The 12,364-nt window shown below is 51.2% G+C and overlaps 1 protein-coding gene across 2 annotated transcripts in view; it reads right to left on the minus strand.

Moving 5' to 3' along the window:
* The window catches only part of NTM (neurotrimin), a 422,112-nt gene that overhangs the window by 1,130 nt on the left and 408,618 nt on the right, over positions 1–12,364 (minus strand). The window contains exon 7 of one of the 2 annotated variants that reach the window (XM_010844695.1): positions 5,788–5,820. The exons of the other annotated variant lie outside the window; for it this stretch is intronic. Coding sequence (XP_010842997.1) covers positions 5,788–5,820 — 33 coding nt within the window. The remainder of the gene's footprint in view (positions 1–5,787; positions 5,821–12,364) is intronic. 2 annotated transcript variants of the gene reach the window in all.

A 12,364-nucleotide genomic window follows, 5' to 3' on the forward strand; every position in this document is an offset into this window, starting at 1 on the left:
TACCCCTGAAGATGCTGCCGCAGCCTTGGCATTGCTTCTGTTAATCACTGTATTTCAGGACTGCTCTTGGCCTCTCCCCCATCTAGACCAGCTAAGATCAGACCTCCCTCAAGTTCCACAGGCTGAGAAGGTCAAAACCAGCTGCCATGAGGTGGGATCAAGCCAAGAGACAGGTGGCCTCTGGCTGTGCACACAGGAAGATTTCCAGGGACAGAGGGATGCAGAGTGTGCCATGGCATGTGTCTGTTGAGGGGAGATGGATGGCGCTTTTCTCTAAGAGCCACACAGCAGCCTGGCCTGCACATAGAGACTCTTGGAGATGGAGCCAGATTTGGGAGGCAAGGTAGTAATTCTGAGGTCATAACACTCCCCAGCAGCTTCCCTATCATTTAAGCTTTCCGGCTCCCTGAGCCCCATGACCATGAACTCCAATGACAAATGTAGTTAGGATTCATGAATAGTACACACACATCTGGATGCCCGAATGGATTAGGCGCCTAATGAAGCAAGGCGTCTTCTCAGACCGCACTTGCTCTGGCAGCCTCTGTTGCACTGGACTGTGTTGCTGTTGTTCAGCTGCTCAGTCGTGTCCAGCTCTTTGCCACCCCATGGACTGCAGCGCATCAGTGTCCTCTGTCCTTCACTGTCTCCCTGGAGTTTGCTCAAATTCGTGTCCATTGAGTCGGTGATGCTATCACTGGATTTAGTAGAGGCATTTGAAGCCGGTGCCCCCTCTAAGTCCACATCCTCACCAGGTTGAAGGGACAAAGCTAGACCTGCTTGCCTGACTCAGATGCTGGACACGGAGACAATTCTGGCTAATACAGTTTACCATCAAGCCAGGCTCCCTAATGCCATATGGAACTATGTTCTCAAGTCTTAGAACTCCTAGCCTGGAAGCAATGCCCATATGATTTCTTTCTTAGGCCTTTGGAACAAAGCTCTTTTTCTAACCTAAGCCTACCCTTGAACAGTTATGAGTCTGAAATGCACCAGGTCATCCAGCCTCTGTGTCTCTGCTGCTGCTTCTCAGTGAAGGGTGGTGACTCGCCACCCCAAAGTATCTCTTGGCACACAGATTATTTTAAGCTGAGAACAGTCAAGGCTCAAGACTGAGGAAGAAGCTTTGATCTTCCTTGGAAGAAAAGCTATGAACCTAGACAGGGTATTAGAAAGCAGAGACATCATTTTGCCGACGAAGGTCTGCATGGTATAAGCTATGGTTTTTCCATTAGTCGTATATGGATGTGAGAATTGGACCATAAAGAAGGCTGAGCACCAAAGAATTGATGCTTTCAAATTGTCATGTTGAAGAAGACTCTTGAGTGTGCCTTGGACTGCAAGGAGATCCAACCAGTCCATCCTAAAGGAAATCAACCCTGAATATTCATTGGAAAGACTGAGGCTAAAGCTGAAGCTCCAATACTTTGGCCACCTGATGTGAAGAGCTGACTCATTGGAAGAGACCCTGATGCTTGGAAAGATTGAAGGCAGGAGGAGAAGGGCACGACAGAGGATGAGATGGTTGAATGGCATCATTGACTCAATGGACTTGAGTTTGAGCAAACTCCAGGAGATGGTGATGGACAGAGAAGCCTGGTGTGCTGCAGTCCATAAGGTCGCAAAAAGTTGGACAAGACTGAGCGACTGAACAAAAACAACACCTGACTGGGTAAAGAATGTAGAAGGAGGACCCGTTCCAGGGAGGGAGCTGTCACCACAGGTAACCACAGTGTGAACTGGCTGTGGCGACAGGGAGGAACTTGCAGAATCTGTCTGTTAGCCTTCCCCTCTGTGTCCATCTCTGCCTGCCCACCAATAACTGCCACCCCACAGCGGCATTTCCATCTCCATGTGAATTGCCTCCTCTCCCTTTGAAGTTCTAACTCCCTGTCCCCAGCATCCTCTTCTTTCTTTAGCTGAAGACGGTATTTAAGTTGAAGGTTTGGGACACTTTGGTGAGTGCATCAGGTTTCCTTGTCTCTTCCATGTTCGTGTGAGTTCAATTGCTCAGTCGTGTCTGCCTCTTCACAACCCCATGGATGGTAGCCCACCAGGTGCCTCTGTCCAAGGGGATTCTCCAGGCAAGAATACTGGAGTGTGTTGCCATGCCCTCCTCCAAGGGATCTTCTTGATCCAAGGATCAAACCTGAATCTCCTGTGTCTCCTGCATTGCAGGTGGATTCTTTACCACTGAGCTACCAGGGGAACCCCTTTCATGTATATGCTGCTGCTGCTAAGTCGCTTCAGTCATGTCCAACTCTGTGCAACTCCATAGACAGCAGCCCACCAGACTCCTCAGTCCATGGGGCTCTCCAGGCAAGAGTACTGGAGTGGGTTGCCATTTCCTTCTCTGTTCATGTATATATGCATTATTAAATTTGTATTTTATTTTCTCCTGTTACTCTGTTTCATGGCAACTTAATTATTGAGCCAGCCAGAAGAACCTAGAAGGATACAGGAAATTTTCTTCCTCCCCAACCGCAGGGCTCCTGAGGCCAGAACTCCTTGGCAGAGCGAGTTCTCCCGAGGAGAAGGACAAGAGATGACTCCTCTGCTCCCCACCAGGGAGGTAAATGTCTGGGTGACATAAAACTTAACCCCCTCCCTCTCCCAGTCCACCGCATACCTGTGACAAAGGGGCACCCCTGCAAACCTCCAAAGCTCCGGATGACTTGTAATTCAATTTCAGATTTGCTTACCCTTGACCATTGATCACAAATTGGTTGCATCTTCTAAAATCTATCTCCTGTTTCTATACAGATCATCACCAGAGACCCCAGCTTTTATGTCCAGTCACTGCTGACTCTATACAGCATTCTTCAGAATCTCAGGAGAGAAGTTGCCCCCAGAGAGGACGCCCTTCCACTCTGGGACACCCCAAGATTCTTGGCAGGAGAGCCCTACCTTTGCCCGAGGCCAACTCTGAGACGGGGAGTTTGTTCTGGGTCCCTGGGAGCCAGGTTCCAAGTGTGATGGGAGGGTTGGTGGCTGCACGGCCCTCCCCCAGGCACACTGCCCATGATTCCAAGTGTGTTTTGCTCACTTTGCTCACGTGTCTGGACACACAGGCAATTCACGAAGGGTTCCCTTCCTCTCTCACCTCTTTTCTCTCCTGAACACTGGCTCACACAGCTTTGAAACTCACTCCCCACTCATCCCAGCGTGGCCCTCCTGTTCCGGCTCCTGGTAGGAAAAGGGGGACGATGCCAGTTCCCGCATGGAGACGCTTTTTGCCCCTGCCGCCCTCCACCCCTCTGGGCTGCGGGGACCGCACGTCTCCAGGGAGGTGGATGGAGGATGCACACGCCAGGCAGACAGCCCAGCAGGGATCTGGCCAGGCAAGAAAAGTCAGAAGCCTTGTCTGCTGGCCAGGGAGTCTGCAGCGCCCTGCGGGAGGCAGCTGGGAGCTGGCAAACACGCCGGGCACTTGGCAATGGCTGCGGTGTGGCGGGTATCTGGGGTGCATGTTGTGTTGCGATTCTTCCTAGTCCCCTGGGGCTCCTGGATGCTCTGCTGCCTACTGGGATGCACACAGGGAGCCTGTGGGGAGGGCCCTGATCCCCCATATCAGAGAATGCCTCCCAGAGAAGAGATGAAATGCCTGCTGGGAGTGAGGCAGCGGGGAGGGAGCTCAGAGTATGATGTTCTGTAGCTTCCCTCCTCTCCCAGGTGTGTCCGTGGGGCTGGTGCCCCCTTGGACACCGCCTGCCCCCCTGGCCCAGCAGGACCTCACCTCCCCATCCCTTCCTACTCCCCACCCAGCATCTCTCTGGACACAGCTGCCCTGGAGAAGGAAACAGTGGTGGTTCCTGGAGAAAGCTGAGGCGGGGTCTCCTCTCATCCTCTCAGAGTCCACGCACCAGCTGTCCACCACCCACCCTGGACTTTCTGGGTTGACTCCTTATGCCAACCCCAGGCCGATGTTTCTGTGACTCCAAGCTGACCAGACCACTAATGGATTCGATTCCCTTGGCCTTTGGGAAACCTCTCAGCTGCTCCGTAGGACACTCAGAGGCTTGCTCTGACTCCTTAGCCTCACTCTTGGACACGTGTGCCTTGGGCTCTCTCTGCTCCCACTCCACACAACACCAGCAACACACATATGTGTATACATGAGTGTGCACTTTCCAGCCTATTCTCTTTCCTTCCCACCATCACCCCTTGTGCCTGAAATACTCTTCACTAGATTAATTTCTACTCCTTGTTCCAGGTTCTGATCTGGCCTCAGCCACCTCTTCCAGGCAGCCTTCCTTGACTTGCTTTGTTCCCTTCTACCACACCATACACATCCCACTATTAAAATACACACCCGTCCTACAGTTCCCTTCATGAGTCTCGCATGTGTCTCCTCCTCCATGCTGTGAGCTTCATAAGTGCAGGGTCTGTGCCCAGCTGGGCCCTCAGAAAGTACTTAACAAACATTAGTTGAAGGAAGGAAGGGGCCAGAACAGTGACCCTGCTGACGTGTCTATACCTACTTTGTGTGTGTTTTGCTTTTTCTTACAATTCTACTTGAAAAAGAAAAGTACAAACCAAACTAAAAACAAAGCAAAACACTCTTCTCCTACTTTGCCTTCTTTCAAACACCTCTCCCCCACTTTTCTAACAATTCCCAGTACAAGTCACTGAAAATCCGCGTGGTTGAGGGAAGATATACCCAGAGGTAAGGCCACATTGGTTAGGATTCCAGGTGGAGTGTTTGCATCTGGAAATGGGTTCTGGCCCCTTGAAGCCCCTCATGTAGGAGATAAAGGCTGTTATCTCCTGCTCTAATGTGTGGAAACTCACTCATAAGTGATGTCCCCAAGGTCCCTTGATTTCTGTCTCCAAATACAATTTTCTTTTCATGGACTTGGAGCTGTGCCTTGTGGGCCACTCACATCTCCAGAGGAGAAGACAGCAGAGAGTGAGGCTGCAGGGCCCGCCCAGCCCGGGTACCGGGCAAGGTGGGGACCCCAGGCCTGCCCACACTGATCGGCACAGGAAGATCCCCACGAGAGGAGGACCTGCTGTCCAGGCAGGTTGTGGATCCCGGGCTCTGGGCACGAGGCCCTCTCAGAATCCGTGCTGGCCAGAGTAAGAGCTCAGCCCATCTGCTCGGTGATGCGGCCGCACAGAGGAGGTCCGTGTGCCCCATCTAGCAGCACCTCCACTCGGCGGGGAAGGCCTTATTTCCTCAGTCTCATTAGCGAGCTCTGGAGGCCTGAAGAGACTAATTACCAGGACCGTCAGGGTCCCGGAGAGCTGTGACGACTGTCGATTTACCCATCGGAAACATCTGGATGGAATGAAAGCCCCCGGATAAGATGAGTTTTTATTCGTAGGCAAGTGACTCGCCCAAGAACCGCCCCCTTCCTTCCCCTGACCCCTTCCTCCTGCCACTTCCCTTCCAGCTCCAAGTTAGAAAAAGAGAGAATGGGGTAAGCAGAGGCCAGCATGCAAGGCCAAGGTCCAAGAAGATCATTGCATGAGAGCATCGTGTGCAAAGAAAGAGGCGGGCCTGCTACAGAAGGGCCCAGACGTGGAGCTATTCTGGGCACTGACAGGTCCCCATTCGTGCTGCCAGCAAAGACAAGTTAGACTTTGCAGAGGAGGCACCCGGGGAGAATCGATGGCCTTGGGGATGGTTAATCTGAATTGACACAGGGCTGGCCCGAGGTCAGGCGGTCCCCACCGGGCTGCCTCCTGGGGTTAGCGCAGAAGAGAACGCATCTTGCAAGAAGGCGATGAGTCTTGCGCCCCCAAGCCCAAGGCAGCAGCTGCCTGGAAAGTAAACATACCAACCTTTCCCAGGGGGCAGAGTTCTGGTTTTCACTTCTAAAAGAAATGGAAAACAAGCCACTGTTAAGGCAGAAAGCAGCCAGAGACGTTCACTTTACCCTCTGATGGTTAAGGGGAGGAGGCTGAACCGGCCCAGACCCTGTAGTGTCCTGGCCACAGCCCCGCCCTGGGACACGTGCCCCTCTGCTGTGCTGGCAAGTCAGGTGGCATAGGTTGAGTGGGGGTTGGGGCAGAATGCTCACATTGGATCTCTGATTCAGAGATCCAGCATCCCTGCCGTGTCTTGGCTGGGGAAGCTGGTACCCTGGAGCCTGAGCCCCTAAGCCAATAAACACTTCTCTGTAGAACAACCTTTTTTCTTTGGTCACCAGACTACCTTCTAATTAGTTGAAGTCTGCAGAAGCAGAAGTGGAAGTGTTTGTATCTCAGCTGTGTTCGACTCTTTGCAATCCTATGGACTGCAGCCTGCAGGATCCTCTGACCATGGGATTTTCCAGGCAAGAATATTGGAGTGGGTTACCGTGCCCTCCTCCAGGATCTTCCCAACCCAGGGGTTGAACCTGGGTCTCCTGCATTCCAGGTGGATTCTTTATCATCTGAGTCACCAGGGAAGCCCTGAAGTCTGCAGGCTTTATTATAAAACTAAAGCTTAGGCCCTCCTGCAGTAATATGAATGCAGGTGCCCATGCTCTGTTTGATCTGTAAAGTTAACCGGCATTCATCTATGCATCTTTGAGATATTAGTGAGCGAGGTTCTGTGTACTGGAGGAGGCCAGGCCTTTGATAGCTGACCTCTCTTGATGAGTCAGACTGTAACCAGCTGGCCCCGAGGGCTTCCTCTCTCTGGGGTGATCTAAGACAGTAAGATCTGCATCCCAGATGCTGGGACCTGCCTGGGGAAATGCTGGGCATCAGTTCCCCTCTGCTGGCTGGACCAGGAAAGACCTCCATTCACCAGTTAGGCTCTCAGGACAATGCATAGAGCCTGTCCTGCTGACTGGCCAGAAGCAGGCTGACCTCTCATCTTTCCTCGTTAGCTGGGGGCCTCTGCATATGTTCACCTGGATACAGAGGCTGGGAAATCTGTCCACAGAGTATGTGCGTGTGTGCATGCTAAGTCACTTCAGTTGTGTCCGACTCTTTGCGACCCCATAGACTGTATCCCACCAGGCTGGTCCATGGGATTTCCCAGGCAAGAATACTGGAGTGGGGTGCCATTTCCTTCTCCAGGGGATCTTCCCAACCCAGGGATTGAACCTGCATCTCTTGTGTCCCATGTATTGGCTGGTGGGTTCTTTACCACTAGCATCACCTGGGAAGCCCTCCATCTTGTGTACAGGTATCTAATCACCATGATGCACACTTTAAATATCGTACGATTTTACTCATCCATTATACCTGAAATAAGGGAAAATAAAGCTGAGAAAAAGCAAATGACATTAAAGCCTTTTGCATCGAAGTGATAGGATTCTCCGTGCAAAGATCCTTGCATATAGAAGGAAAGATAACCTAGAGATGACTCCATCTAAACTCAACCAGAACATTTGACCAAAAACACCTGAGTAGGTCCCCATGTATTCAAACTCTCAGTCTACTCTTTAAAGGCACCTGAGACATGATACAACTCTTGATCCAAATGGACATTAGCTGCCCCAAGAAGCCACTCTGGAAAAGGCTGTGGGCAGATCAGTAATCAAAGATTAAAGTGGTGACTCAGAGAAGTCAATGGTCAATCTATAACACGATCTCTCTGCCACCAAACCCAGCTGAATCCAAGTTCCTAGGTGAGCACAGGGCTGCTGTCCTAGTGAGCAGAAGAGGGCTGGATTCATGCCAGAATGGATACATAAGATACACAAACATTCCAGAAATAGGGCGAGGGGATTTTAGTTTGGCACCTTCTGTATTTAGACACATGTACCATAGAAATGCTAACTGCTGAGAGGCTGGGTTTAATGAGCTCTCTCTCATCCTCAGCAGGGAAGAACAGATCCTCTCTCCCACTGCAACTGTTTCTTCTGATGCACAGAGTTGACTTACTCCCCTATTCTCTATTAAGATGATTTGATGGTCACTGCGAGGTTCGCCGGCATGAATCAGCCGACCTTCCCCAGACTACTGATACCATCGAATCTGACTCCTAGCCCAGGAGATAAAAGACAATGGGCCAGGGATGGGAAATGAACAGCCACCGAGCCGCTGAGTGCGTCCCCGGCACGCTTGCCTATGAGGGAGGGCATGAGGGATGGTGGTGGGTCCGCCAGTCCTTAGTTATGCTGGCAGGAGTCCTGCAGCACTACATATTAACACAAGAGGGGGACACGCAATCCATTGTGTGTGCGAGAGGGGGAGCAGAGAAATACATCAGGGTAGCAGACAATGCTGAGAAGGAACTAAATTCTCTTCTGGATCCTTCTGGACCATTCGGATACTGAATAACAAAATAGGTTGGAATGTCTCTTAAAGCTAAGTGTTCCTCATAGGTGGAAATCCATCTAGATGAGGGGAGCATAACCTGGGCATATTCCAGAGAAGCGAGGTAGCTCTCTGTTCTAGGGTAGGCTAGCCATGGAGGAGGAAAAAGCAACACACCCATACACACAGAGAGAGGGATGCATAAGATAAATGTCCCGAGAGCATGGTCTTTTTTCTCTAATATAGTCCTTAGTGTACAAGAGTCCGACAGCTATACTGAAGACCACACTAATCCAAGTCTTGGAATATTCCAGGATTCTACCATCTACAGCACTGGCCTTGACCCATTGCCCTGTACCCAATGAGAAGGGTGATGGGGTGGGAGCAATGTAGAGAAGAGAGCTGGCATGGAGACCCTGCCCCACATTCACAGTGGATCACAGAGCACAGAGTGCGGTGAGGATGCTCAGCTCCGAGTCGGCAGGTGGAGTCTCTACTCCCAGTCCCCTGCTCAGAACCAGGCAGGGATTTGTTTGCTTCTGGTCAGTTTTGTTACTGTTGGCTTCGATGTGGGATGTGCTTCCTCCATCCATGGGGTGCACCTTCAGTGGAGTTCTAACTCCTTAGGAACCAATCCCTGTTTCAAAAGTTCCCTTTCCAGCTGAGAATACAGATATCAATGATTACAATGAGCTGAGTCACTGTAAGTCACTTAAAGTCCCTTGCAAGTTTCCTCCGCCTACCTCCAGCCTCTCACACGTCCCTTTCACCATTTATGTCCTTTGCTACTTTTCCAACGTTCTTCAAGATCTGTGGATATGCCTTGGTCAGGGGTTCAATAAGCATACGTCAAATCACTAATTGAACCTGGAGCCTTCCATTGACTTCCCTTTCTTTCTATTTCTGTTTCATTTTCCTGTTTGTGGTTCATCACCATGGCACTCTATATCACTAAGGTGAATACTGCATCCCTGAATCTTCTCACCATAAAAGCTTTCTCCTCTTCTGTCAAATAATTTTCCATATAATTCATTTCCTTCCGTCTCCCCCTCCCCAAGTCTAATGCCATCCTCTGATGATTACTTGCATGGCCAGATGTGAGTGGATGAACAGGATGAAGGGGGTGCTAGGTGGGATGAGAAGGATGGCAGGAAGTGGGGAAAGACCCTCTCTTCACTGTGGTCACAGCCGCTTTCCCGGGGGGCTCTCCGAGGGTCGGCACTGTCCTCAGCAGGAAGTTTGCGGTACACACACCATGTGTCCGACTCCACCATTCAGCCTGGGCCCACTTCTGAACATTTCGTCATGGTCTAAATGAATCACTTTAGCTAGGCTAGGGACCTTGAGAAAATTTGAGGGGCTGAGTAAAACGAGGCGAGAGATGCAGGTATCACAGTGTGGGGAGGGTTGGCATGGAAAAGGTGGAAAGAAGCTAGGGAGAGGGCTTGAGAAATGAGTTCATGAACCCCTGGATCATGATATGGGGGGCTCCTGTAACCAGAGACTGGGCTCCAATGGTTCAAGACGCACCTGGTGGTTTTCAAAGCCTTTTTACTATGTGTTCTCAGGCGAAGGCTAGAACAACGCTCAGATTGTAAGGCGGGTCAATTCTATGGCTCAGAAGAGGAAACTGAGTCTGAACGATACTTCCTGACCTGCCCAAGTGCACAGCACCCCTGGATGTTGGGCTCTGGACAGGAGCTCAGTGGCGTCCACTCCAAGGACCTTGCAGGGGCACCTGTCCACCTTCCTCCCTGAAGACGCTCCCCATGAATGCTCTGTGGCAGCTTAGGGACCCTCTGAAACTCCCTGCACTGGAGGTTTACTTCTGTGGCTGATGGGGGGTGGGGTTGTCACTGGGGGCTCCTATGAGAAGCACTCAGTGGGTGGACTTCTCTGCCTGTTGCCTCAAGCCTCACTCTCTGAGCCTTTTGTCTCCATGCAGACCTCCAGGCTTTGAGAAGATAGGGTTGTTTCTTTTCTTCTCCCTTCCCAGCCCTTCAGGGGAGGAGGGCAATGTGAGCAGAGAGTAAGGGGGTCCTTGGAGTTTCATCGGCTCCCAGTAACCCACTTAGCGCCTGCCACCATCCACTAGCTGCTGGACAGACAGGAGCCTCGGGGAACACACAGCAGGGCAGGGGGAGGGGGCTCTGGGAGAAAGCGGGGAGGGGAGAACCCATAAAGCAGGGGGAGGGGGGATACTGACCTTGCAACAAAGATGAGCTTGTAGGCTCACTTAGCTCTATATCGGGTGAGGGACACACAGGAGAGAAAAATGAAAACAAACACACATATTATATACAGTAGCTATATATCCATCATATATAGTTTGTATACCGGCTTTCACAAACATTTCTGGAGGGATGGAAAAATAAAGGAACACACAAAAACCAGAGGTGGTGGGGCAAGATGCAGATGAGGAACGGTGAAGGGCTGGGTGCGTGCACACGTGATGCCGAGGTTGAAAGGCGAGGGGCTGGCCATGCATTCACAGCCCCCACAGGAGCACAGACTCTGGGCGTGTGCTGAGCTGGGGTGCTGACTTGGTAGCAGAGGATCGAAGCCTCTTTCCAGATGAGATCTGTGTCTCATCCACAGCTCCATTGGTTCACTTGGGGAGACCAAGTTTAGGGATTTCTGGCCTCCCAGCACCACGGCAGAAGCAAGGTCCCCCAGGAATCTCTGTGATTCAGGATCCCAGGGGCTGAATTCTCCTGGTCCCCTGACACCTCCGGAGCCTTAGGGACCAGGTTCTCAGAATCCTACTGGTAGGGTTCCTGTTGGAAGGACCACCCCTTCCCCATTTGACTGTAGTCCCTCAAAGGTATTGATCCTGAAGGAATCTAACCAGCACCAGCATCCCTCACTTTTCAACATCAGGTCATGTGTGCTGCTTCCGAGCAGGTTGGTGGCAAAATGATGTTGATTTAGCTGGCTCTCGGATGCTACAGAAGAAGGAGTTTCATCACAAAGTTTGTGTATTCACAGACAGCAAAGGCTGCTTTCTAACCTGCCCAAGTCGGCTTGACGGGTCTGATCATAGGAAAGGGCATAGAAAACTCGCTAACACGTTTGTATCTGTCAAGAGGCCTTATTGATAGTGGGCGTTGATAAAGAGTTTAGGGGCTGGGCTGTGTGGACCAGCTGCAGTGTGAGCCTAGGGGGTGGAAATGTAGGCGTGGCACGTTAATGGGATTTCATAGCCTCAAGGAACTAGGTGTCACCCAGGTGGTCATGCTGTGACGGGCTTCTCAGAAACACTCTCTTAAATGAGGCTAAAAACCTGGTTGCTGTTTGATTAAATTTGGAAATGTTCCAAACTGTTTCTCCCTCTTAGAGATTTAGCATGCAAGGGTTCTGAGCCCTCCTGTGTTAAAGAACATCCCCACACGGACCCAATTCATCTTTGTTTGATCTAGTCTTTCTAAACCTACTTGAATCCATACTGTGACTTTTCCAGACATGTCTTTAGAGAGTCCCCTGGACTCCAGAAAGCTGGCAACTGTAGGGCCGTCCCACAGGACACGCGGGGAGCAGGGGATGCTGACAGACTGCCGGGCATGCGGGCAGAGGTCTTAATTGCCAAACACGGGTCTGTGAAAAGGAGCAGATTTATGGTGCATGCTTCACTGCATTGCTTGTCACAAATGCCGGTATTTCACTCTTAAAGTTTGCTTTTTCTCTCTCTTCTCATCTTAGATGTCTTCAGGGGACGAGGCCAGGGAATTAGACAGCAGTGATAAAGTCAGTTGCAAAACCATTTCGTGCATCTGATTTGGAGGAGCAAAGGGGTCAAAGGAGGAGGGAGACTGTTTACAGGGAAGAGGAAGGCTGTGGGTGGAGGGCGGGGACAGCCTCGGATCTGGGAGGCAAGGGGAGGTGGGGCCGCCCCTTCCTAATCATGGTCCTTCTGTTCATGCAGACAGACACCTGCCAAAAAGCCAAAAGGCTGACAAACGTGAGCGGCCCTGATGACTGTCCCTGGGTGGGAGGCGTCAGACACATCAATCAGTCTAATCACAGCTCTGCCCATTCTGGTCTGCCAGTTCTGGGATCAAGGGCAGCCTGCCGCCTCCAAGCCCTGGAGGATAAAGCTGGGCTTTATTTTATGTGCTGGGTAAAAGGGGAGATGGAATGCAATTTGGAAATCTGGATGGAGCAGGGG

Source organism: Bison bison, unplaced genomic scaffold (assembly GCF_000754665.1).
Source record: "Bison bison bison isolate TAMUID 2011002044 unplaced genomic scaffold, Bison_UMD1.0 scf7180017864205, whole genome shotgun sequence".
Lineage (NCBI taxonomy): Eukaryota > Metazoa > Chordata > Mammalia > Artiodactyla > Bovidae > Bison > Bison bison.